Below are 27,371 nucleotides of genomic sequence, written 5' to 3' on the forward strand. Positions count from 1 at the left end.
AATAAATTCTCTTCAGCTGTCCTAGATCACATCAAAATTGAAAGTTGTCTATGGTCTTCAAACCTGAATTACAGGGATGTATTAGACTTCAGGCTTTGAAGCATAGTGAATTTCCGTGGAGCGGTTCTGGATCTCAGGCTGACCACATTAGTGTGCTGCTAGCCTGGAGACAGACTGCCGTAGCTGCTTTTTGTCACTCCTCTGTTCTATCACTTCCGATTAATCTGACCACTATGATAAAATTGTATCATAACTGTCTTGTATTTGATATAAAACCTTGAAGTAAAGTAGAGGAAACTTACCTTGGAATCTGCGTGGCCAGTATAGATCTGATTTAGGGGTTCCTAGTTGCAAGCTAATGGTACTAACTGAAGTTTTCTTTTCTCTGATTCTTGGTTTTGAAATAGCTGAGACTTTATTCTGTCAAAAAACAAAGGCAGACTTCTATTTCAGAAGAATTTTTTTTTAAGTAATGGTAACCTGCACAAGCCAGCTTCTCATCTAACTAAGTGTCTGAATATTTTCACCTTGGGTAGTTTGGTTAGTTGACTCACGTTATAGAGTTTAAACTTTCTGGTTGTTTGTTTTATATAATGTACGTTCTAGGCTATGTGGACCACGGGAGGAACTCTGTCAAATCTTCAGGGTCTTTGTTATTGCTGAGCAGGTACATAAAAAGGAACATAGCAACTGTATGTAGGGCTGGAAAGGCAACAAGATGTCCTTCTCATAAATAAATGCTAGAGCAAGTCTGTCATTTCTATTTCTTTTCCCACAACTTGCTGACTTTCCTCTAACACAAAAGCCAAACCTGCCTCTTTAGTGGCCATATCTGGATTTGTATTTGTACATTTGTGCAGCTGGTAAGTAAATCCAGCAGTCAAAATTCTGAAATGGGACGTGGACAGACATACTGCCCACCTTGCTCATTTGAGCTGTTGCATTTAGTTTGCAGCCTATCCCATGTGCATTTACTTCATTGAATTGTGCTTACTTCCTTGAATTTATGGCATATTGTTAAGCAGTAACTGACAGCATGTACTTGGCTGAATTGATAAATGATTGAATTGGAGTAACTTGGCTGCTGCCCAAAAGGCTGTAATAGACAGAGCTTCTAGACTAGCTAGTTAATCCAGAGTTAGGCAGAGTTGTCTCTCAGTTTTTAAGAGTGTACTGTTTGTCCTAGTGACTTCAATGTCAGTATCTTGAGTTGTTATGGAGGCAGAAGCTAGTTCTCCCCCCCACAGCCACCCCTTAGTGGTAACAGTAATGAACAGTGTTGTGTGTTGCAGGGGAAAAGGTGTTGCGGCATTTAGGAACAGGTTAGATAAATTTATATCAGGAATGATGCAAGTAGTTGATCTTGCTGTGAGATACGGGGCTCACTAGACTAGATCATTGCCTGTATGATATCTAATATTGTTTGTTAATGTGTAGCAAGAAGTCCACCCCTCTTTAAATGCATTGTGTAGCCAGTCTGCTCCCTGTTAGCAGGGGGTATATCTACCAGCAGGCATTGTCAGCATCACATTGCATCGTAATTGCATTTTAACTGTACCACTTGAATGGTATTATTTATTATAATCTTGCAGAAGAAAAAGCACTGAGTGTTGAAGTAAAGATTTTAGTTTCTCCCCCAACTGTCAGATAGCTGTAGGGCATGTGACTGGAATTTACCATATGCTAACTGGTCTTTCAGGTGTGGTTTAAATTATGTGCTTGCTACTCTTAGTTTTCAATTCTGTGACATGTCACATTTGAGGGTAGGATGGATGAAGCTCTTGTATCTGTAGGTGCTATCTGGAGTTATTAAGCTAGATACACTGGTAATATTGCTAATGATTTTGAAGGGAAAAACAAGTGATGCCTCCTTATTGTGCAGGGTTTTTGTAGTATGCTTTTATACCTAGTAAAGGATGTAGTAAAACAAAGTAAAGCACTGAGGAATGTAACTGTATATGGTGAAGTACTTTTTTTATGTTTTCTTTTCATCTTCAAGGTTTGTTATTGAGCTCTGTGAACCAATCCAAGTAAAGCAGCTTGACATTGCAAATCATGAATTGTTCTCCTCCACTCCTAAAGACTTTCTGGTGTCCATCAGTGACAGGTATGTTGTCATAACTTATATTTGTTATTATCCTGACCTTCTGAATGAAAATTAAATGGGAACAATTATTAAATGGATGACTTCACAAAACACGAGCTGTGTACGCTTGTAGCTTTGCAAAATGTAGTGCATTGTTAAATGACATGGATTTTCTTTGTACATTATCAGCTGCTAGCAATTTCTTTCCCAGAAAAGGCAATGCTGAAGTCCTGGAGTACATGGTTTGAGTTCTTTTCATACTTAATGTATTTTTTCTTCTTTGTCACTTTAAAAATGAAAAGGAAAAATGTGTTGAAAAGTAGCAGGAAAGATATAGAAATGAAACACTAGCTAGCTGGTAGGTGCCAGACTATAAAATGGACACTCGTTAATAGAATGCCACTGGGGTTGTGGTCTGTCTCCTGCTCATTTGCCATTTTCACATGGCTTAAGCAGTTTTTAACGTTAGACTCTGTCAAAATAAGCACACCAGGAAAATACTTCTGGTCAGCTGGATCACCGGTTGAAGGCTTTGTTTTAGGCAGTGTCTATGCCCAATACATTCTGGAATGAGAAGATAATTCTGGCATGTGAAAGAGGAGACATTCACACAGTGCATCAAAAAACTCACTCTTTCTTCAGTACTCAAAGCTCGTGGATTCAGACTTCCACACTTGGTCCACTGACTAATTCTAGCGCGCGCGCTCTCTCTCTCTCTCTGTTGTCCTTGCTTAAAGTATTGACAGTTTCATATTCTGAAGTGTTTGTCTGAGGCGTCTTTTTTTCAGTTTCAAAAAATTTACAGTTGGCGAGCTGGCCAAATTTCAGTAACCAAATAAAATGTAGAGTTTCAAAGACTTCAAACTGAACTACGTATGTGCAGGGGTGCTGTTGAAGCTTTGTCTGCATTGGGGCTAGCCTTATCAGGCGCTGCTTTTTTACTGTTAAAAAAGACATTGCAACTATCATGCCACTAGAAATATGGTTGAAGTAATTCTTCAGAGAAGTGTTTTGGAAAGCTTCAGCAGATGTCCGTAAGCAGTGGGGTCCGAGTCTTGAATTTTGTTAGCTGACTCTGTTGTGTGTTTCCAGGTATCCAACAAACAAATGGATTAAACTAGGTACTTTCCATGCCAGAGATGAGAGAAATGTCCAAAGCTTTCCTCTAGATGAACAGATGTATGCAAAATATGTTAAGGTAATCTTCCACAGCAAAAGCATCCATGCTTCTTGGGAAAGGAGGTGTTTGCTGGGCAGTACCTATATAACAAAGCATCCAGAGAATTGTGTATCAGAGCATGCTTTACCATTAGTTGCACTGGTTTTTTTGATGGCTTTAATGTGATTGACCATGTACTAAACTGCTCTCCCACAGTCAAATTTATTAACTTCCTCTAACGGTAACTGACAGGATGTTGGAAAGCGTGTGTTTACCCTGTGTCCAAGTACTTAGTTACTATCTGAATTAAGAAAAATCTAGACAATGACAATGTCAAATACAATAAGCTGCATTTGAATTAATCATATATTCAGGGACAGTTGGTTAAAACTATTAACCTATTTTGTCTCTTGGCTATACCTGCCTATATACATACATGTGTGTGAATGAATTTTTATACAAGTAGAAATAAAATCTGATGACTCTATTTATTTTGATGCATAAGTTTCATGAATGTGCCTGTTCAGATTTATTTAAATGCACAGTGCATGACTGTTCAAATCACTAGTAATCTATTTGAACTGTTACTCCCTGGAGCACAGATTACAGTATGCATGTTTCTTGGTACTTCTGTGCTGTATTCTGCTGTATAGTTTTAAGTATATCTGAAAGGGTAAGCATTTGAATTCTAGTTCTCATCAATAGACTCAAAGTGCAGTTCTTCAAACAGAACTGCTACTCATGAAAATTATTTAGGCTTACTGCTACTGGAGCTAAACATCTCAAACTATAACTTCAGAGGTTTTCTCTTTCCATTCTTTCAAGACAGATTTTGGGAAAAAGCATGAATTTCAATGTGTATGTTAATTTAAGGGGGGGGGGAAAGTGCACCTGACTTTGTACACAAAATTGGAGGTAAAATTGCCTTCCACATACTGCTCTACTTCCGAAAGCAACATCTTTATTATATGGGGAGAGCCATAACACCTTTTCTGATGTAGTCAGTTATTTGTTTAAACAAGCATCAGAGCAGCATACAACTCAATCTCAAATTTGAGATCAATATCCAGTAAAGTATTTTGATTTAGTTGCTTTCTGTATTTCTGGGGCAGTTAGAACTGAAATAGAAAGCAACTGTGCTTCAGTGTGGCAGCCACTGAAGTTAGGTTTGCCTGACTGGAAGAATTGCTGTCTTCTACCTGCTGTGATCTCTTCCCCTTTGAAATAGCTTGCAGCAAACTAGCTTTACTCAAAAGAGTCAAAGAGAATAAAACTCCATAAATAATGTGGTACTTGGACGGGTTAAAAGCTTTTGTGAGAATATTGGAAAATACTAGAGCTTTAAATTCAAATAAAATGCAGACTTTTTAAGCCCTCTTCAGTGATATGTTATCTTGCAGCTGTGGTGCTTGTAAAAATTTGGTTTCTACTACTAAATTAAGGTTTGCACTTTCTTCAAGAGATGGCTGTGAATAATAATTATCTGTTTAACTTCTATACCCAGAAATACTGCATGAGTCTGCAAGTCAAAGATAAATATTTTATGTATTTACTTTCAATTCTGCTTTCTGGCTGAATTAATGCTTCAAGGTAGCTAGAATCTTGACTGTCACTGAAGTTTCAGAAGTATGCTAGATACTTCAGCACTTAATTCCTTCAAGGACGTGATGTTCTGCCTTTACAGCATGGTAAAATCTTCGAAGGATTGTTATCATAGCGCTTTGGCTTTATAGCATGAAAAGTAAGCAAGCTCTGCTTGTGCCTAGTCTATAGAAGAACAGTCCAAAATAATTTCCCCAAAAGTCTGAGTTTGAAGTGGCTTAATTAAATTTGTATTGAAAACATACATTTTTTTGTATGGGTACTTTATGGAAATTATCTTAATCTCACTTGCAGATTAGTACAGTCCTTCACTGTGAGTGTCCACGTAGTTTAATAAATGCATTTTACACTTGCATATTTAATTTAGATTAAATAAACGAGTAGACAAGTTCTCACTAGAAATATACTGGTGAATGGAACTTCCAAATGTATTGTAAGATGCTCTGTACAACTTCTTCCAGAAGTGTTTCTGTAACCTGGAGCATGTTTAATTGAACTTGAAGCAGTAGTGGTATGCAGAATGCATGCTATGAAGTTTTGGGGTTTTTTTCCTCCTGAGTCACTTTAGCCATTGATCTTTTGGGGGGGTGAGGAGGGAACTACACTTGGTGAATTTAACATGCTTCAATACTCTGTCTGGCATCAGGCTGCCTAGAAAGATTGAATAACTTGACAGAGTTCATTAATAAGACATTTATGTTGCATGTTACCTCCTATCTGCAAGGTATGAAGACTAAATGAAATCTCGGTTACCTAAGACAGATGAAGTAGTATTGCAACTTTATCCTCCATAACTTGTCATCTTAGGCATTTATAGTACTGAGTTAAAAACAACGAAACTCTGTAGTTGCCTGTGGCATGTGTTCAGCCTTTGTACTGACATCTTTTTTTTTTTCTTTTCCTTTCTCTCGCTTCAGATGTTCATCAAGTACATAAAGGTTAGAAACCTCTTCTCTTGGAATGCTGAATGCTTAGGGCTTGGGGTGTTCTCTGCTGCGGCTCAGCACGTTAATGCATGGCAAGAATAAAGCTTTCAGGGATCTCTTTTGTTTGGGCATTCTATAAATCCCTTAAGCAAACATAACTTGCGAATTTAAGATGGGATGCACATGTTAAATGGACTCTTAAGTCTGTGGGTCTTTGATCTTTTATTTTAAGTACCTTTTATTCTTTAGGTGGAGTTGATATCACATTTTGGATCGGAACATTTTTGTCCTTTAAGTCTTATAAGGTAATAACTTAAGTGTTTTCCTTTGTATTTCTACCTCCTTGCAGTGAGGATTAGTGTATTCTAATAATTACTGGGAAATAAATTCTAATTTTTGGTATCTGTTAGTTGGAAATACTATGAACTGAAGTAGTTGCATAAATTACCTGTTGCACAACATGCTTCACGTGTTTAAAAAAGCTTTGAGTCTTGATTTGATTTTTCCAATATTTAAGGAATAGTTTGTATTTGTTGGGGAGGGAGGAGGGGAAGAGTGGGAGGAGCGGGAGTGGAGTTGCAGGAACACAGACAGCCTCACAGGAGAATTAGCTAACATCTCAAGGCTGACCAAGTAAAAGAAGGAACATGTGATGCACTAAATAGAGCTGGCGTTGTGAGTGCTCTTGGCAAACCACTGTGTTGCATGACACCCCAGGTACATATTGTCAGTAATATTTGGAGTGTCTAAATTGGAACAACAACATTCACAGAATGATTGGCCCCTCTACTGTTCCTAAAATCCAATTTAAATTCTGCTATCAAAGCTCTGGCAGGATTTGAACACAGGTAGTCTAGCATTGTAAGTCAAACCATATTTTCAGCTGGCCAGACTGCTTGGTTTAAATGATTCGATTCCAACAGAGCAGGTCAATGAGAAAACAGTATGCATGGTCAGGTAGTCAGGAGGATTTTCTTAAACTTTTTGTCTAAAGTGAAGCTGTGGAGAAACTGTAAGAGCTCACAGGGAGCTTGAGAAATGGAGATCCAGACATGAGCTCAGGTTAAAAAGGGAGAATGTCTATTTGGAAGTATTAGAATTAAAAACAGGGTCTGATTTTGGAGCAGCACTTGACAATGTGCAACAGACTGGATAGAAGTTTGAGAAAAGGATCCATTAGCATATGTACATAAAATATGAGCTGCTTGGTCTAGGTTAACAGAAGGCAAATATTATCCATCTAATTTTCTGTTGCTCATCTGTTAGTTATGTCAAGTAATTAAATGGCTGATAGACTAGTGTTCAGTTTTTGATTTTAAAAACTTTGTTCGTAGGGTATTTGGTACTAGCATGGTGGAAGAGTATGAAGAAATAGCTGATTCTCAATATCAATCAGAACGGCAAGAACTCTTTGATGAAGATTATGGTAAGCAAATAATTTGGTTTTTAACCATTCAGACATGCTTTATGCAAGTCTGACTGGTTCTTTCCTGCATGTGCTAAATGGTTTGAATGCTGAGTTTACTTTTAGCCTTGTTGACAGTATTTCAGGGCTTATCCATGCATTCTTTTAAGTTTTAAAATAATGTTATCTGTGTTATAACTATTTGGAGGGTTACTTTAAAATGCTAGTATTAAGTCTCAATTTCAGTTGGCTGGCTAGGCAAAAAAATCTTCATGTACTTATGGTAACAAAGGTTAGCTAAAATAATCCAAGTAGCTCATGCCTTTTGTAGTGGAGGGGAGAAAAATCCTGTATTAAGTGTTGTGAGCAGTTTACTGCATCTGTGTCTTGAATCTGGGGGAAACAGAAACTTGAACCTGAATCTCTTCTGATTTCTCATTGTCTAGAGCTTGATAGTTCAGCTTGTCTTCTCTGACCTTTAACTCTATTTCTGTAGTCTTATTTTTACACTGTCAAACTGACATAGCTGAATAACATGTTAAATTGGGATCTATTTTCATTGTTCATGATGCATATAATTTTGATAGTCATAAGTGTTTTTCTTTAAACAGATTATCTATTGGATTACAATACAGGGGAAGAAAAATCTTCAAAAAATCTCCTTGGTTCTGCTACAAGTGAGTATGATTTATTAGGAATCTTGATGCTGTGCTAAAATAAAATGAGCCACTTGAAAGTGGAATGTCATCTTGTCATGTAGCAGTTATAACTTTCAGTTTTTCTGCTGAAATAGTTTATTGTGATTTCTATTTAATTGCATAGGAATAAATACTAACAACTTGAAGTTAGAGTATCATTCTTAAAATAACTCTTCTAAAAGTAGAACTTTCCAGGTCTAAGGAACTCGCTTTATTTTTGGAAACTTTGATTTTTGTACTTAATACTATAGAATCCCAAGCACTTAAGATGACTCATTTTTACATAGGGCTGTAAGTAACCAGTAGTAATGTAGTGCAGCAGAACCCTAATTATTCAGAACTTGGAAATCCATGTGTTTCTTCTTAATTAAGCTACCTTATTTCTGGGAGGTAATATAAAGATTTACTTCCTACAGCTTAAAGGGAAGGGATGAAGAAGCACTTTGCTTCTGAGAAGGCTTTTTGTAAATATTGTAGCTTCCCTATTCATCCTAAGAGCTATATTATTTTTGAGAGCTAATGGTTCTTCAGACTGTCTCTTGTCACTTTTCCCATTGGAAAACCGCCAGGTGTGGATTTTATTTGCCTAAGGATGCTTGAGGAGAATATTTAGTTTTAATGGTATTAACTTCTGAATTATTTAGAATAGTATCTGCCACACAACTTATTCTAAAGAATTCCTCCCTGTTACCACTCTTCCTTCTGTCCCAGTTAGTGAAACTCGCTGTACGTTTGCACTGAGAAATTATGATTTAGTTCAGACTAAAGATTACGAGTTAAGTGCTCAGGCTTTCCTTTCATCCCATAATTTATCAAAGCTGCAGGGTTTTTTGCTACTGGTTCCTAGTGCATGGTTGTCACTTAAGCACAAAAAGATTATGGCTAGGGATATTGCACAACTTAATACAGTTTTTGAAGGTGCGGTAGGCAGTGGCAAAAGGCAGTTTGTTTCTAAATGTTAGCCTTCCGCAGATGAGAGAAAGCACTGCATCAGCTTTTGTCTGTGGCTTTCAAAATTTCTATCTTCAAGTTGTTGTCAAGTGTATTCACATGTTCTGTCCACAGATGCAATATGGCAAGCTTGTTCACTGTCTGAAAAATGCAGTGGCTTTTCTTTGGAGCATAAGGTTTGCTACAGACTACTGAAAATGGGATGAAAAGACTTGACACCTGGTATTATCAGTGCTTTAGAAGCACAGCTGAGCACTGAAGCATTGCAGTAATGACTTAATTCTGCTTAGTGGATCTTGTTATTGGACATTTCTTGTTAGTGGATCTTTCTTCTCTAGCAAAGTAATCTATGGGTTTTTTGAATGCTGAGTTTGTGTTTTAATATGTGCTTGAACAAATGAGACAAAGATTTCCATTTTGAGCCTTCTGCCTTAGTGACTGATATGCAGTGAGGGAGACAGATCTCTGAAGAAGGGATAGTGTACCTCTCAGACATTTTTGTTCCCTAAGAAATATTTGGTAGTCTGCTGTTATGGTGACCTGTGTTTCCCTCTGCCAATTCTTATAGACTGGCAAGCTTCTTTACCAACTCCTAATCCCCCCCCTCTCTTCCTGCTTGTCCATCAATGATAGCAAACCAATTAATACTTGAAGTTTAACATCCTCTGGTTATTATTACTGCTCAAAGGGATGGTAAGTCAAAGAATAAAAGCCTGCATAAACAACACAATTGAGGAATGTAGTTTTGGAAGCATTCTGGAGGAAAGACAGCACTAAATTTCTTAACTGAGCTTTCTAGAGTCCAAGAATTTTGTCAATACTACTAAAACTTGTCTTTCTGTAACTTTATGAACTTATCCACCTGATGTATGGTAAGTGTGTGTGTTGACAGGTGACAGAGGAATGGGCAAAGTAGAGTCATTTATGCATATTTACAGTAAGGTGCTCTTTCCCTGTTCCTCATCTTATTTCTGAATAAGCTCAATGTTGATGTTTGATTGTTTTCAGTATCATCCAGGCCAGAGTGAACTGTATCTATTTTTTTATATATATATATATATATATATATATATATATATATATATATGCGCGCATATATATAGCAGGTCGTCTCTGCCTTTACTTCTGAAAATTTTAAAGGAAAATAATTGTTCTGCTTCATGGGTCCTTAAAAAGTCTAATCCAGATATGTGGATATTCGTTATGGTTTTCTTGCATTTGCCTTGATTGATCTAGGTTGCGTTCATGGAACTGATTGTAAAGTCTAGATTTTCTAAGTGTGTTAAGAGTTGAAGAATTGTAATGTAGCAACATCGGAGTAGAAAGTAAGGTTCAGGATTAAGGAGGTATGAAACAATGGCAATGAGCCAATTCAGCTTAATTTTATTGAATCTTTATACCCGTGTGTCTCTCCTGCTGCGCACATCCTGTGTTCGGGGCAGAATTCAGTCTCGTTTAGCAAATTCCTCATTTGTTTCTTGGGTACTATTATGACAAATGATCCAACGCATCTTTGTCAGAGTTCCTCAAGTTCAAGCTGAAAGTTTGTCTTGGGACCCTCCCTTGGTTGTTCACTTTGATTCCTAGACAGTTCAGCGCCTAAATGTTCTTCTATTTTTTAATTGTTCCTTGGTTTCTGTAGTCTAATGATTAATGAGTACTTCCCACCAATTCTTTTCTTGGTGTTAGAAAGTTTAGGTGGATGATACAGGCTTGTCCTAGTGTTGATACACTGTGGAAATTGTTGCAAACTTTTTCTGTGAGGGAGTTTTGTATGGGAAGAGCAGGCATTGCCTTTGTATAGTGATTGCCAAAGCTATTGTAGGCAAACTGCATCTACAGTACAGTCTAAGGCAGTGTTTTAGAGATGGGCACTGAAGTGTGCATATGCAGCTATTTGGAGTTGCTGAGGAAACTTTGGTTAGTTGCTACAGCCAGCTTTAGTGCTTTAGTACAGTAGCTTTAGTACTGCTGCAAAGAGGGATATTATGTATTGAGTTTTTGCTTTCAACATTTGCATTTGAAACAGGATGTGTAGACTTTATTTTAGATATCTGGAAGCCAACTAAAAAAGACTTCAACAGATTGTGACTGGTAAAGATTAGGGGTTTTCAAATACAGGTTTCTAGGCTATTGATGAGCAGAAAATCTGTAATCCTTTAAAAGAGACAGATGCATTCAGTGTAATAGAATGACTGGATTTTTTAATGTCCTGATTCATTTAAAGGAAGTGTTGCATAATAGCGATTTGCCTGGTGGTGCTAATTTCTGAGATCTCTGAATATGTCCTCTTTGATTTGTTGTTTTCTATTTCAGATGCTATTCTAAATATGGTGCATATTGCTGCTAATATTCTTGGAGCCAAAACTGAAGAGACTTCTGAAGCTGAAGGTATTTTTTTTTTTAAATGGAAAGCTTTCTAGAAAGTCTTATTTCTTTTTGTTACTCTGTTTGCTTGCTTTAATTTTCCGTGAAGAGTTGGATAAGTTTAAATGTTTTTCCTTCACTCTCTTTTATGGCATAAATGTTTGACGATTAGTGCCATAGGATTCTTACCCTATTGCCTGCAAAACATGAAGTGAAGATGTTGAATTCACTGAGAAGGGAATGGGTGTAAAAATATATTTCTTCAGCTATATTCTGATGATGTCTTTACTCTGTGTCTAGAACATCTTATACATAAACCATCCCTAGCACTTCTATTCAGATAACGAACTTTAATGAGACCTGCAGTTGTTACTTTGGTAGTAGAGTTAATCATCTTAACAAAAAGAAAAAAAAGGGTGAGGGCAAGGGGGGAACAACACAAATGTGAAAGGAAACTTGAATTTTAGCTAAGTGTTTGGTCAGTGCTTCCAGAATTCTTATGTCCAAATTTTTCCATTTTATATTCTACAGCAGGGAACAAAAGTATGTCTGAAAATGTCACTGTCAACCCTGCAACTTCAACCTCTGCACCAAGACTGCCTGAACCAACTCCTGTTCCTTCACCAGAGTAAGTGATTGGTGTGTTTTTGAATGTAATCCTAGCAGAGACTAACTATACCAGTCTGGAATTTTTGGTAGTAGAATGTTTTTTATAGTTCTTCTCATTATGGTATGTTTTAACATTTAAATAGCAAAATGCAACTCTAACATTCTCAATTGCTTGTATTTTGTTTAGAAGTTGTAGTAGGAGTGTTTTGCTCTTGCTTGCTATTTCAGATTGGGGTGGAGACTGAGTTACTGTTCTTCCAGATCTTGCAGGTTGTCTCCTCCAAGGAAAACTAACTAGAAATATAAGCTGTATTGCTGAAATTTCATTTAAATTACATAGCAAAAAAATACAAGCTAAACCAGAATTTTTGTCAAAGTTTTACTTGATGAAAACATGTATGCAAAGATACAGAGTTAGGTGGAAGAGAGTTGTATCTGGACAACCTTTGCTTTTTTTCAGTTGATTACAATTTTTTAAGAATTGATTTGGCTGTTTAGAGCCAAATCTGTAGTTATTAGGTGTCAAGATTTGACTTGTGCTCTATCTAGTGTTTTTATGGTTTATTAGTTCTGATTGTTGAAAGATTGAGGAAAGTCAGTTGGAAAATTGTAGTTCTTGTGTTTGGATTTGAAGATTAAACTGGAAGAATAAGATGCTTCTTGTGTAAGAGCTTAGTGATATTTAACTGGCAACTTTTTTTTTTCTGGGGGGTGGAGGAAGGAAGAATATCTGATTCAGGAGGCTTGATATTTCAGAAGCCATGGCTGGAGTAACTGGATGGCAAATCAGGATTGAAATACACTGGCAAAAATAACACAGAATTTCTGATATGTGTGAACTGGCATTTGGTCACTGGTATAAGCTTTGCTAATTGTCTAAAATATCCCTTTGCAGACTTCCAGAGCAGGTACGTAAAACTGTCAAAGTAACATCCTGTCTTTAATTCTTTCTCTATAGACTTGTTACTACAGATATTCCACAAATAGATAAAGAGCAATTAACTGTCGATTTGACCAAAGAAAGTCCTATTGTTCAGCTAGTGCAAGAGTATGAAGAAGATGCAAGCCAGTCAACAGTGACTTTGCTGCCCAGTGATGATCAAGATGAAGAAGCATCAGCATGGTTTGAACTTGAGACGCAAATATATTGCTATGACGTGGCAACAATATGTTGTATTTCTACCTTTTCAGAGTATCTGTATAAATGGTGTTCAGTTATAATAGCCCTCCATCGGCAACATAGTAAAACTGAAGGTAAGCAAGAGCAAGATGACTCTGTTGCTGTTCATCAGCCACAGGCTGTTTTGACCGAGTCTATACGTACTTCAGTAGATGAGCCTCTGCCTGAGGAATTGGACAGCAAAGTTACTGAGAGACCATCTGGATCTACTGTTGCAAGTGACTTTAGCAGTGTGGTCTATGAGGAGATGAATAATGAGACCACAGATGCTATTGAACTGGAACCAAGCCATCCTCAAACTGTCTCTCAGTCTCTCCTCTTAGAAGTTACTTCTGAAGTTAAGCCATTGCCAACAACAGAAATATCATTGGAACCTGTAAAAGAAGCAGGAGGCCAGGTAGCGTCAAGTGTGACTCCTCAGGTGGATGTAGCTGAGATTAGCGCAGAAACAGAAAAAGCTGTGAGCTCTATCATTGCAGAAAAAAACCCTTTAGTTTCTGAGACCAATGTTGTCAGTGAAGTAAAGGAGATGAGCACAAGAGAGACTGTTGCTATTCCAATGATTTCAAAGCCTACAGAAACTGTTCTGCAGCCTGAATATACAATGGACATGTTAGGCAGTGATTCTGGGGAAGGAAAAGAAAGCACTCCAGAAGTGCAGAAGCCTGTCTTGTCTACTGTTGAGTCTCCTGTATCTGCTGATATAAAGGAGGATGATCAGGCAACTGAAGATGCTTTCATGGCGATTCCAGTTTCTGGGGGACAACAGAGAACAGCTACAGACTTCTATGCTGAACTGCAGAATTCAACAGATCTAAGTTATGCTAATGGAAATCTTGTGCATGGGTCTAATCAAAAGGAGTCTGTCTTTATGCGACTTAATAATCGCATTAAAGCCCTGGAAGTAAATATGTCTCTCAGCAGCCGTTATTTAGAAGAACTTAGTCAGCGGTAAGTCTGAGGAAGACTAGGAAAAGTCTACCATATGTAAATGTGATATAGCCAACTACTCAAAGAAATGTATGCATATGAAAAGTGATACAGTTAAAGCTGAATGTAACTTTAGTTACAGCATAGAGCTTTATGGAAAACAGAAGTATGTATTCCTGAGAACCTGCCAGAGGCCAAGATGCCTGCAGGTGACAAAAGTTTCCTTCCTGTGTTTCCAGCTACCATCAAATTTATTTTTGTGTTGAGGAACATTGCTGTGGGTTTGTTTTGTGTGTGGTGGGGTGTTTGGTTCGGGGTGTGTGTGTATGTATGTTTATTAATGTTTGCCCATTATGCTCACTAACCACAGGAGAACTGAGAAATGTACCAGTTTCAGAACTAGTTCCAAGGAAAGGCTCTTAGTTATATTAACTTTTGAATTGTCTTTCTTGACAGTCAAATAGTTTGCAGTGAATTCTCTCCATAGTGAATTCCAGTATATTAGAGCACAGCTCTTAAAAATAGACTTTCTTTGACCTTGGGGTGGAGGGGGGGGTAAGGGGAACACACACAAAAACTGGACATGGACTTGTCCCTGCCTTGCGTATGAAACTTGAAAGGAATACCACTTGAAGTTTAAATAAAGCTGCTTTGGGCAGAGAGAAGCTTTCTCCTTACATAGTAGTATTTTCTGGTGACAAGTCTAGCACTGAGGAGTTTTATGATGAATCTAGCATTTCTGACCTTTACATGCTTCTTGTTTTAGGTATCGAAAGCAAATGGAAGAAATGCAGAAGGCTTTCAATAAAACTATAATAAAACTTCAGAACACCTCAAGAATAGCAGAAGAGCAGGTATGGCTTGTTTGACTAAAGTGTTTTGCTGCTCAGGAAGGATTACTTTAAGATGGATTGCTTTTAAGAAAGATTAGAAGGATGTGCAAAAATTCCTTTTCAATTAGTTTTTATTAGCTGCATGTCTGCCATTTTAAAGCAACTCCATTCCATGTTTCCCAGCTTGTCTGCAAAATTTTGTTATGGAGAAACTTGTTCCCAGTCAGTTTTAGAGACATCCGGCTATGTCTCCTGAGTTTATATTTGGAGAAGAATTCAGCCATCAGCTGGTAATGGCTAAAACTAAGTGTCTTTGTCAATGGAAAAACTTTCTAAGTCATTTCTAACCCTTCTCTCGTGACTGTTACTGCACTCAGAACCATTTTTTAACTTCATTCATTTTGCAACTCTGATTTAAAGTACAACTAGATGAGCACCTGACTGGTATAACTGAAGAGACCTAATATCTAGCAAGGGAGAGCGGTACAGTAATGGCTTATGCCAGATTTGCAATTTGAAGTGTAGTTCATGTAATCAAAGTTTTTTGTTTCATTTTTTAAAATACAACTTAAGGAGGTGGGAGCTGTAGGAGAGTGGTGCCGTTTCCCCTGGCACTGCTCTCCTAGCAGGACCTTGCTTCTCAGAGCACCTGCCAAATAGCTGCAGTGTTGAATAATCACTGAAACCATTGTGCATGGCACTCTGGAAGTTTCTGAAGTACAGTCCCAGGCATGTCATTTATTTCCTCAAAGTGAAGAAAATGGGAACTTCCCTGAGATCACATGCATTCTATTGTCTGCTTATTTTGAACGCCACTAAATAGTGGTCAGTCTGAGATGATCCTCTTAGTTAACCTCCCAGATAGTCCCTTTATTCTTATCAATTTTTCATATGATGTTATGGATCTGGGGCCAGGTCCTAGAATATTCATTGCCCATTGCATGAGTTATGGTTTCCCATCTGCTAGTGTTGATGTAACTGTACTGGCCCTCTCTAGGAGACTATTGCTGTGGAAGGCTCATTCCTAGCTGGTCTGGGCTCCTGTCAATAAGCAGTTGGCCCCTGACCCCAGAGCAGAAGCTGTGCTTCAGCCTTTAGATTTTAACTCTGCCAGACCATCTGCACAAGTACTTTGTAACATGACTGTGCTCAAAACTTCCTGATAATAGTTGCATAGAGTTGGCTACTTATTCTGCCTCTAGAAAAGATAGTAGAAGTTACTGTAATGAAAGACACTTGGCATAATATTACAAAAAGATTGTTCAATGAAGTAGAACTGTTAAGGTTTTTAGTAGTGTAGTTTGATCTTTATGCACAATGCTGATTAAACAGTTTCAAATGCTGTTGTATAAAAATTGTGTTGAAGACTATGCTGAATTAAGATACTGCTTGGGCATCTAATTGAACTGTAAATAGGTCATGTGGCTACATCATATCTGACTGTGTCAGACCATGCTAACTTGGTACATGTAGGAGTAGATGATAGTGGAATCCTGACAACTAAACAGCATGGTTATGACTGTTTTAATACAGGATCAGCGGCAAACAGACGCAATCCAGCTGTTACAAGCTCAGCTGACCAACATGACGCAGCTAGTTTCCAATCTGTCAACAACTGTGGCGGAATTAAAACGTGAGGTAATTATAACTTTGCAATATGGCATGAGAAGCACAAGCAGAGGAAACAAATGCATAAATATATCTTAATTCAAAGAGGCCAGGAGTTTTAAAATGAAACTTAACATTTGGGAAGATGTCAGTAATGTTGCTTTCAGCCTATTTTGGTAGCTGGCCAAGGGAGGGAGAAAAAGCGAAGTGACTTGAGTTGTCTTGTTCTCAGCAAGATTGCTAATAACTTCTACTACAGCCTTGCTAGCCCAATTATTGTAGTCTTTTGTAGTGATAAAAGATCATAACTTAATGACGATAATGTAATATTTCAGCCTTTCCTTTCTGCATTGAAGTTGATGGTATTGTACTGTGAAATGATTCTTAATTAAATGCAAGCAAGAAGAAATTAAAGACTAACCACTGACTTTAAAATGGCAATAATGGAATTTGTTATACATATAGTGTTTAAATGTGAGGGGAAAATGGTAAATTTCTTGCTTCAAGAATTCTTCTGGCACTTAATGTGTTATATCCAGTTGTCTTGAGTGGTTTTATCTGTTACACACCTTAGGTAGAATAGGATTGCTGCACAATGTCTAACACATTGTCCATTCAGACTCTTGCTGTAGGAAGTTTAGTGTGTGAGACTGTACTTAACTCTGTAACTGGGCTGTCATAATAGATGAGTGGTGGATTACGTTCTTGCCATGACTGAGTGACGGACTGATGCTGCTAAGACACCCTTCTCTTTTCCTTCTAGTTATTTTGATCTTTAAAGGAGTCTTGGTGACAATATTAGGAACACATTCTCCAATATTCGCATTCTCCCTCCTCGATTTCAAGTAGTACAGAATCACAGAATGGTTGAGGTTGAAAGGGACCTCTGGAGATCATCTAGTCCAACCCCCCTGCTCAAGCAGGGTCACCTAGAGCGTGTTGTCCAGGATTGTGTCCAGACTGCTTTTGAATATCTCGAAGGAAGGAGACTCACAACCTCCCAGGGCAACCTGTTCCAGTGCTCAGTCACCCTCACAGTAAAGACGTTTTTCCTCATGTTTAGATGGAACGTTCTGTGTTTCAGTTTGTGCCCGTTGCCTCTTGTGCTATCACTGGGCACCACTGAAAAGAGTCTGGCCTCATCCTCTCTACACCCTCCTTTCAGATACTTATACACATTGATAAGATCCCCCCCCTTAGTCTTCTCCAGGCTGAACAGTACCAGCTCTCTCAGCCTCATACCCTAAACATGACTCTTTTGTGCATAATGCTAAAGACACCTCTTAAGCTTTTTTCTAACACCTTGTGGGACTCCCTCATTGATGCCTGGCTGGCTAAGTTCTTGTTGTAATGATTGTTGTGGTTTTAACTAGGATTTGACAGTAGTGATACATCAGGGCATGTTAGATGAATATCTCTGATACGGATACATTGCTTTCCCTGAACTCAGCTGTGGTCATCTGATTCTATTAATCTATTCTTTTAATCCATCTATTCTATTAATCTGCCCATTACAAAAGGGGAAGTAGTGTTCCTTGGGTATGTGCATTGTGGTGGGTTTTTTGTTTTGTTTTTGGTCTCTGCATATGGCTTCTAAGACCTCTTAGTGTATCTAAAATAGATTTTTTTTTTTAAGAAACTGGTTGTGAAATTCATTTTTGAAACAATTTGCAAATACTCTTGGATTTCAGCATGAGTAGAATTCTAGTAAACTTCATGTGTTAGTCTTCTGAAATGAACATTCTTCTAGGAGAAAGTCCTTCTGCTAGGATGTGGAATGGGCGGGTGGTCAGAAAATGAAACTCATTGAATCAAGTGAAGATACAGTGCTTTATGGAATAATCACATTAATATCAACTGATGAAAAGCATTATATAAAGTGAGTTGGTATTACATCCATGTCAACTGTAAAGCAGAGAAGTTACTTTCTTGGTATGTTTTCTTATGAAAAGTGTATTAATTCTGGATAAGCTTGTATGCTCTTCACAATATGAGGCACCTCCTATAAATTATGGTAGTAATTCAGTCAGTGAAATCTTATCCTGTGTTACTTGCTAGTGGTTTTCCAGCTTTAGTCCTTGAATGCTATATAACCAATGTATTAAATTAAACCTCTGAAAAAAGAGTTCAAACATCAGTGTTAGTGAGATTCAAGGAAGTTGGCTTGAAAACATCTCAGTTACATTCTTCTAAAAATTTAACTTTAAAACAGGAGTAATACTCTCATTAAATTATTCTTTATTCTTTAACAACTGTATGAAATTCTTTCAGGTTTCTGATAGACAAACCTACCTTGTGATTTCTCTGGTTCTCTGTGTCATCTTGGGCTTGGTGCTGTGTGTGCAACGCTGCAGAAGCACGCCTCAATTCTGTGAAGATTACCTCTCGAAAATTCCCAAAAGTAATCATTATCCTAGCCCCAAAAGGTAATGTATTTGTATTTGAAACTTGATTGTTCTTGCAGCTTTTATTGATGGTTCCTAAATCCACTGGGACTGCTATACCTGCTTTAGTTCTAAGGGTTGTCTTTCTGCAAGCTCAAACACTGGGACTGATGGCCAAAACCAATTACTATGTAGTAATGCTCACCTTTCACAAAGTAATGATAGCATTTGGGGAGTACTAAATGTAACATGCCTTGATAGCTTTTTGCAGGGATTATGTTGTCTGTTTTCCAGGCTTTCTTGGGCACCTTGGTGAATGACTGATTCTGTTAGCTCTTCTTCTGCTTCTTAATGCTTCTCAATGGAAAAATGTATATGACAAAGTCCTAAGAAAAATGTGTTAAAGTTTTGTGGGTTTTGTTCCATAGATGTTGTTCTTCCTATGATGATATGAGTTTGAAAAGAAGAACTTCTCTTCCACTGGTCAGATCACAGTCCTTTCAGCTATCTGGTAAAGAAGGTATCATTCCCTACATCTAGTCTCTAGTGTTACTGTTAGCTCTATACAAGGTTTTATTGTGAGTGTATGAGAATAGGATCACAGGCTAATGTCAAAGAACCCTGCAGTGTTACCTCACTACTTTACTTTTGCTTGCATTCAGTAAGCCAAGGTGGTCTAAGGCCAAGTTACCGGACACTCACAGAACTGCAGGAGCTTGGTCTCTAGTAAACACAACCTATAAATGCAGTAGTTAAAACATGGCAATTTTCTAGCTATATTGTGCTAAAACTTTGTTAAATCCAATATTAATGCCCATAGAGTATAAAATACAGCATTCTTGGGGTTAATAGCAGTGCATGTAGGCATTCAGGTTTACAAAGTCATAAAGTTTGCAAAAAGTGACCTTTTTTGGATGTCAGGTTTGGGAAGTCAGTGTTCTACTTCTCAGAAGTCCTGATCATCTGTATTAAATCTCGGCAGATATTTAGGGTTTATTAAGTTTATTAGCTGTAGCAAGGAAACTTAGGAATTTTTTAGGTTTGGTTTGGGCATGGGGAGTGATCTAATCTTTTGAATATTCATATTATACTCAGGACAACTGAATTTTGATTTCTTAGGCCTTCACCATACAAAAACTAATTCTAGTAACTACAAGTATGCAGTTAACGCTGGATTTCTAGATGCAGCAAACTTGCTTCACAGGTTTTTTTACTGTGAATAAAACCACATGAAAAATCATGATTTGAACTGCAAAAGTGTTGCAGCAGAGACTAGCGAAAACTTAGGTTATTTTTTGCAAAACATGCCTTTCCAGAATTCTCTGCTGCTTAGGCTGAGAAGAATGATTTACAAAGCACTGATGGGGGAAAGCCAGATCAGTCTTGTGTCAGTCTGAAAGCCTCAGTGTCCTTGATTGGTACACGTGCTTCTAATCTGTCCTGTTGTGGACAGGGTGCGTGTTAAGCACCACTATATTGGTAATATTTTTTTTTAAGAAAAGGTTACCTTTTGCAGAACACTTTCTTTCCGCAGAGGATGTTCTCTGCACCTATCTATGGCCTAATCTATCAAGAGATCAGTTGTTTTCAAGTATGTCATTGACAGCTGCCATGACAGCACTGGGAGGTTCCTCAGAGTGTTGAGTTCATTTTCAGTGTGCATATGTTGTATCCCATGCATTTATAACAGGATCACAAATGTGTATGGAGAAGTGGAGTACTTTGTCATGATATTGCTTATTTAAATTGCACTGTTCTAGAGCCGGAAGTGTCAGTTAGGACTGCTAAATTTATGTCACCTCTCTTACAGTGGATCCAGAGGACCTGTACATTGTCGAGCCCCTGAAGTTTTCCCCGGAGAAGAAGGTAAAGTAGTTGTGAGAGAGACAAGCTGAGCCTGAGCATGTTTCTGCCAGCAGGTGGTGCATGTTTCAGCCTTCTCACTGCTGTGCCAGTTCCTTGGTTTGGTTTTTACCTTTTGCTTGCCTTCCAGAAACTAACTCTTTTCTTTTTACTTGCGCTTTCAGAAAAAGCGTTGTAAATACAAAAGTGAAAAGATAGAGACTATCAAGCCAACAGCAGAGCCTCTGCATCCAATAGCCAATGGGGAAATTAAAGGAAGGAAGCCGTTTACGAACCAGAGGGACTTCTCTAATATTGGGGAAGTTTATCATTCTTCGTATAAGGGTCCTCCATCTGAAGGAAGCTCAGAAACTTCGTCACAGTCTGAGGAGTCCTATTTTTGTGGCATTTCAGCTTGTACGAGTCTGTGCAATGGACAGACCCAAAAGACAAAAACTGAGAAGAGGGCTATAAAACGAAGACGGTCTAAAGTTTCAGACCAAGGGAAGCTCATAAAAACTCTAATACAGACTAAGTCGGGGTCAATGCCAAGCCTGCATGACATAATCAAAGGAAACAAAGATATAACAGTGGGAGCGCTTGGTGTCACAGCTGTTTCTGGACACATCTAAAAGTAGCTGAACTTCTCAAACAGGAGAGTGTTTGTTCATTTGAGAACAGTCTGTGGTATTCTGTGGGAGGCTAGTGGGAGACGAAGAGCTCAAGTAATTGGAAAGTATTCAGAAATTTGGTTTCTGCCTTTTTAAATAGATGGGATTGTGTCAATCTTGGCTGTAAGCTGCAGCTTTACAAGGCTGATAATTTCCTATGAGAACAGCTTGGGGGGAGGGAGGGCAGGGTTCATTTTATAAAGGTTTTTTTTCACAATTCCTGGGGCAGAGATTTTTTGAAACCCAGTTTGTTGGGTGGAATAGGGATAAAAGCCTAATCCTCTTCCTTTAGCTTTGTTCCTATTTCTTGCACCTTCCCATATTTATGTGCCTTTTGTCTATTTATAATGCCACTGGAAGAGGGGAGATACAATTGTTTGTCATTTGATTTATTTTGTAATTTCTCTAGCTTTTTTTTGAAGATGCAACACTACAGTGCTGTAAAGGGACATGTGTTGGCCTTCAGCTGGACTCAATGTGGACTGGATACTGTAAAAATACTAATATATGGACCTGCCTGACTAGATTCAGGTTTTGCAAACTCAGTTGAGGAAGAAAACTCACTTGAAATTGTAATTACATTTATTTCCACTTTCAGTTACAAATCAGAACTGTAGTCTGTACTAAATGAATGACAGTTGCTCTTCAGGATTTCCTCTGTGATAGGATCTGATGCTTATGATTGTGCATTTGTTATCTGGACTGGCTGCTGTAGTTCTCTAAAAGAGGTGAATTGAGATTGTTCACTCTTTCTGTGCTAGGAGTTCAGATAAAGGCTCAGCCTAAAAATGTGAGTGTGAGTTGGTACAGCTGGGTAGTATTCCAAGCCAGCTTTGGATGTGTAGAGTTTGCAAAGCCTTGAAGTCTAACCAGTCAGGTCTGTTTAAAGTGGATATTTCCATAACGTTTGCTTTTGTATTGGCTAACAAATGTGCAGTGTTTGTATGGTTGGTATTTTCATATCTGAGTGTTTTTTATTTTGATTGTGATTGTATATTTGGATACTATAGAATGAGTGGTAAAATGCTGAATGTGTATTAGAGTGAGTGGAACAAAAGGTTATTTCTTTTGAGAGGTTTTACAGGTTCACGTTGTAAAAAATAAGTTAACTTATTGAGCACTTTTAGTGGTACCCTTTTTAACAGATCTAATGCCTTTCCTGGGTATTGTATGTAATGTGACTTATTTAAAGCCTTTATTTTTTTTGCTGCTTTCTTGTTAGTTTATGAATACCTTAAGGTGATGTACTTTTGGAGTTGATCTGCACAATTAGCCAGTCAGAGCACATGAACCAGATTTGTTGAACTTGAAATCGAAAGGGCTTCAAACCCAAATAAGGAAAAGATGTACCACCCGAGTGCAGCATACCATGTTGTGGAACAAGAGTATGTAACTACAGAGCTGTAGTGCCATTAGAAACTGTGAATTTCCAAATAAATCTGAACACTTTGTCTTTAATTTAGTGGCCTTTTTCCTTTGAAAATCAAACTTGTGGCTTAAATTCATCTCTGAGAAGAGCTAGCTTTCAAATTCTATTGCAAAATGATTGGGGATTGTTCGGTGGTTCACAAAGCTTAATTGTCACCCTAGATGTGTATGTCTATGAAAAATGCTCAAGGTTGAATGGTACTTTGCCTGAAAGTTTAGAAATCCTTGCCATGTAAAACTGCTAGAAAAGTTTTAAGCAGCTGTCTTAACTTCTTGACCTGATGGGGCCTTAGAAGTGGTAGCTTTGTGAAGATGTCTGCATGAAATTATCTGTCAGTACTCAAAACTAAGGCTTGTGGTGGATATAAGAGGCATTTTCTTCTAATAAGAAAATGTTTAGGTAAAATCACACATCTCAAACTAGTGTTTTCAGTTAGAAGTTTGCCCCTTACCAATCCCTTCTTCCTCCTAACTTATTTCTAGCAAGTGTAGCAACACTGCAGCCAGATGCCAGATTCACTGGCTGTCCAGCATCTACCTCTGCTCTCAAATGAGACCTCTCCATCACTAATCTCTCACTGGAGTGTCTCCAGGTTCTCTGGCTCATCAAAGGGAGTTTTATGATGGGGAGGAAAAATTATTTGTTAATTCTGAATGAGTAAGAGAAAGTTTAATGTGTTTTTTGGCTTCCCCTCTCTTGGTACATCGCTTATAGGAAGCTTGATTTCCTTTGCTGCCCTGGCAATTTTGGGCTGTTCTCAGAATCGGCTGAAGTGGGACACAACTGAAACAGCCCATTTCCACTAAATTAGTATAAACCAATGACTGACAGATGTTAGGAATGCTTCATATGTATAGAGTGAGGCCTACTCAGTTGGGAATGCTTCATATGTATAGAGTGAGGCCTACTCAGTTGACAGCAATATGCAGGAGACAAATGTGTCTTTAAATAAGAGTTTTTATTCTTTGTTGGTTGTATGTGGCCTGTAAGCATTCAATGAAAGTGAACTTGGTCATGGAGCTGAATTGAAGTTGAATCAAAAAATGATGGTGGTCATATATTTATCAACTATACAGAGCAATGTATAGGTCTGGGGAAACAAGTGGTGCCTTTCCTGGAACCAGTTAGCTTGAAGGCTTTGTGAATCCCTAGCTTCTCTCGGACCTCAGTGTTGCATGGAAGGCCAGAAACTTTTTCTTCCTCATCCTTTTTTGTTTTGCTAGGAAGGACAACTTTTTATTTTGTCCATCTTGCATGTCTTTTGTAGACTTGGTTTTCCCACAGCACTCATGAGTTATCCTTGAAGATCTCTTGGAAATGACAGTTGAGCATGCAGAACACTTTTCTGTGCTTTCTCATCCAAGAGGAGTGTATTGCTTGTCCAAAAGCTTTTCTGTATACATCTCCACTCTTGAGGAAGTAAGCAAGGTGATATTTAGCCTTGGGTTGAAATCTGTTTTTTGTCTGACACTCTTCTGCTGATATGATGTTATATACCTTAGGTGTTGGTGAATCTGAGTAGGCTGTACATGTTTAAATTTGCAAGTTAATAATTTCAGGTATGAAAATAAATGGCTTCTAAAACAGTCACTGATTCCATGATGTATGTATTATAATTGGAAAGAACTTAGAGGAGTTGCTGCATATATGGAAAAAATATCTGCAATAAAGGTTGTCGTGTAATGAATGCATAGGGAACATACTATGGGAATGATGCATATCCATAATAGCAGGAGCAGAGCTCTGTTTGGATTATATGGCTTGAGGCCGTGTGGCTTGCAGTTCACACTGGAGCTGTGTGGAGATGTGGAAGATACTAGAAGCGATAGATAATATAGGGCCAGAAACACTTCTCACCCAGGCTCAAGTGCTATCAGGACTTTTCAGTCCTGAAGCAATCTCACTTCTGAAAGTGTCCACCAAAATCAGTGTAAAGAATAACTGTCTTGAGCTGTGTAGATTCACTTTCCTGTAAGTCGTTTACTGTTGCTAAGAAATGCTGCTCTAAGTAAGTCTATAGGAGCTTGCATGAATTCAGCTGGTGTGATGGGAGAGCAAAGCCATTGTCTGTAGTACAGCCAAATTTTCCAGTATTTTAAGAAATGACCACAAGCTTGGCTAACAGACCTGGGTCGTCATGGTGAAAAATATCAGCCGAGTCTTTTTGTGCTAGGTCAAAAGAGATAGCTATTAGCAGCAATGACTTTTGTGAACGTAGTGTATCTATCATAGGGTCACTGCTAGTGCATGTCAGTCACAGAGTGATTTTCCATATTGTTGTAAATATGCTACCTAAACACCTTAACTCTGTCTAGGTCTAAACTCTCTAGTCAGTGCATAGGTTATACCTCAACTACTGAAAAAGCCAGTGTTTGAAGGAACCTACTGAGCTGCTTATGCTAATGCAAACTTGGGTGTTTGTTCTGGCAGTAGACTGGAGACTGAACCACAGCTTCCTCGTGCTGTACTTGTTGCCTTTAATTATTTGTAACCACTTTTTTTCCCTTAAAGTCAAGTTCTTATTGCTTAGTATCACCCTTTCATGTGGGCTTTTGAGTCATTTTTCACTTCCCATTTCAGTTTTATTAATGTCATGCTGACTCTAGCTTTCAAAACTTGATTCTTTACTCCAGTAAAATCAAGTCTCTCCTGAACTGATCATAATTTTATTTGAATAGTTTTTCAGGTAGACAGTTTATAAAGTTTGACTAACTTTGTGTGGATATTTAAAAGGAGGGTGTAGTTCATCTTGTGATATTTCATAAGCAAGGTCAGGCAGTCCTTGGAGTAAAATATCAAGACATGCATGCATATGAAGCAGTAAGGACTGCATCCTTTCTCTTTTGTCTTTTGCCAGTTCTCTTCTCCAACTGTTTCTTCAAATGGCTGGTTTGCAGGCTGAGAGCTGCCTTATTTTGTAGATGCCACATAGCAGTGGAAATGTCTTTTTTCCTCAGAGTAACAATGTCTAAACCTTGGGTAGCAGGCAGAAGGTCAGAAGCACTGTGGTTTTTCTTAGCTTTGTACTGGGTAACAGCTTGTTCAAGGCCTGACTTGCTCAGCGCTTTCTAGAAGCGTGGTGGGGTGGGAAGGGTGTTGTGTTCTCTTGGGATCTCCCATGGGCGTGAGGGCCCTGGTCCAGGAGCTTTCCAAGCTTTCTGGGCTGCTGTGCTTGTCTCTGACAAGGGAGACTGCTCGCTGCTGTCAAGGTTTCAGGCCAGCAGAGTGGAAACAAGAGCCCAGCTGCTCTGGTTCCATGTCTAAGACTTCTTTTTTTTTAACCCTTTAAACTGTTTATAAAACTGTTTACAAACAAAAACCCACAAACCAAAACCCACCAACTGCTTTCTAGTTAGAATTGACCTTACTAGTTAGAATGACCTGGTCTTTGTTGTGGATTTCTGAGTGCTTTGAGTTAGATTGTGCTGAGTTTTTTTTGGTATAGTGCTTGTTCTCAAAAAGCCACACTGGAATAGCTGTGAGAAATTACTTTTGCATTACAGCACATCACTCTAAACTATTAATCTGTAGGTGTTGGCTTTGCTGCTACCACCTGTGGCAGCAGCCTGTATAGTATGATGTGCTCTTGATGGCCTTAGAAATCAAACTCAGCAGATATGAAAAGTGAAGTAATATCAACTCATTCATTTCTGTGCTGCTCTATAGAAGGGCTCAGTCACTTAATTAGTTGTATAATGTAACTGTTGCCTCTCTCAGTTTCAGGATATGTCTGTGTTTTCACCCACTTTTTTCAAAAGTATGGATTTTGATAGAATTCTAATCTTGAATTTGGGAGTCCCAAAGCCTCTCTATAAAGGAATTAGCTAAGCACACAAATTGCACTATTTACATAGGTAATACTCTTATGTTCTCAGTTCCAGGAAATGACTGGAGACTAAGCAGGAAAGCTGAGGGACCAATCAGAACTGACAAAAGGGCACTGAAAACTGATGGATCCTGTCAGCCTTCAGCATAAGGGCACAGAAACACAGCCGATTACTTTTGAATGTGCTGGAATTCAATTTCATGTCACACTGCCTATAGGAAATGCCCAGAAATGATGATTGAAGGTGGTAATAAGCACCTTGGGGGGCTAGACTAGAGAGGGATGAGCTTTAGTGTGAATATCAGCATTTGATATTCAAGTGGAAGTAGGGATGTAGAGTCTTATCTTTCAGGGTGTTGTCCTGTTAATCTCCTAAGGCGTAGAGGTACTGCATTAAAGGTCATGGTGATGGCAGAAATGGACTCTTGACTTAAAGATGCCAGTGGGAGGTTCCATGAAGCTGTTGCATCCACCTGAGCACTGCTACAACCTCTGCTAATAGTTGCCATACAAACTGATCAGGGGATCGCTTACAGCAAGCCTGTGACAGCCGAGAAAGGGGCTGTTTCCTGTTGCGAAAGCTGCCGCACGCAGAAGCGCTTGGAGCACTTTGATCTCTTCATGCTTGCCCAGGGTCACAAAGTATTCAGGCGACACAAATGCTTGTATCGGGGACGGACTGTCGCAAATGTAGCACTAGCTGTGTTTGGCAAAATACACTAAATATTGCATCTACCTTAAGCACCAGAGGGAAAAGCCAGTATTTTGAAAACAAGCAAACTCTACCAGCTCTGGGGTATTGCTAGGAACAGAACTAAAATAGGAAGTGTCTTTGGGTGGCTTTTGCTTTTGCCATCTTGCAGCG

At 38.4% G+C, this 27,371-nt stretch overlaps 1 protein-coding gene across 12 annotated transcripts in view; it reads left to right on the top strand.

Annotated features, from left to right (window-relative positions):
- Window positions 1-27,371, top strand: part of SUCO (SUN domain containing ossification factor) — a 62,320-nt gene that overhangs the window by 22,794 nt on the left and 12,155 nt on the right. For 2 of the 12 annotated variants that reach the window (XM_067300697.1, XM_067300702.1), the window contains exons 10-23: window positions 2,000-2,107; window positions 3,179-3,284; window positions 5,765-5,785; window positions 6,023-6,078; window positions 7,108-7,199; window positions 7,790-7,855; window positions 11,144-11,218; window positions 11,726-11,822; window positions 12,762-13,934; window positions 14,680-14,767; window positions 16,280-16,384; window positions 18,626-18,780; window positions 19,167-19,258; window positions 20,549-20,604. In XM_067300697.1, the coding sequence (XP_067156798.1) occupies window positions 2,000-2,107; window positions 3,179-3,284; window positions 5,765-5,785; window positions 6,023-6,078; window positions 7,108-7,199; window positions 7,790-7,855; window positions 11,144-11,218; window positions 11,726-11,822; window positions 12,762-13,934; window positions 14,680-14,767; window positions 16,280-16,384; window positions 18,626-18,780; window positions 19,167-19,258; window positions 20,549-20,604 (2,290 nt within the window). Of the gene's footprint in view, window positions 1-1,999; window positions 2,108-3,178; window positions 3,285-5,764; window positions 5,786-6,022; window positions 6,079-7,107; window positions 7,200-7,789; window positions 7,856-11,143; window positions 11,219-11,725; window positions 11,823-12,761; window positions 13,935-14,679; window positions 14,768-16,279; window positions 16,385-18,625; window positions 18,781-19,166; window positions 19,259-20,548; window positions 20,605-20,765; window positions 22,710-27,371 lie in introns of those variants that run through there. The other 10 variants (XM_067300704.1, XM_067300703.1, XM_067300706.1 and 7 more) reach the window with 10 other exon arrangements.

The sequence above is a fragment of the Apteryx mantelli genome, chromosome 8, assembly GCF_036417845.1.
Source record: "Apteryx mantelli isolate bAptMan1 chromosome 8, bAptMan1.hap1, whole genome shotgun sequence".
Classification (NCBI taxonomy): domain Eukaryota; kingdom Metazoa; phylum Chordata; class Aves; order Apterygiformes; family Apterygidae; genus Apteryx; species Apteryx mantelli.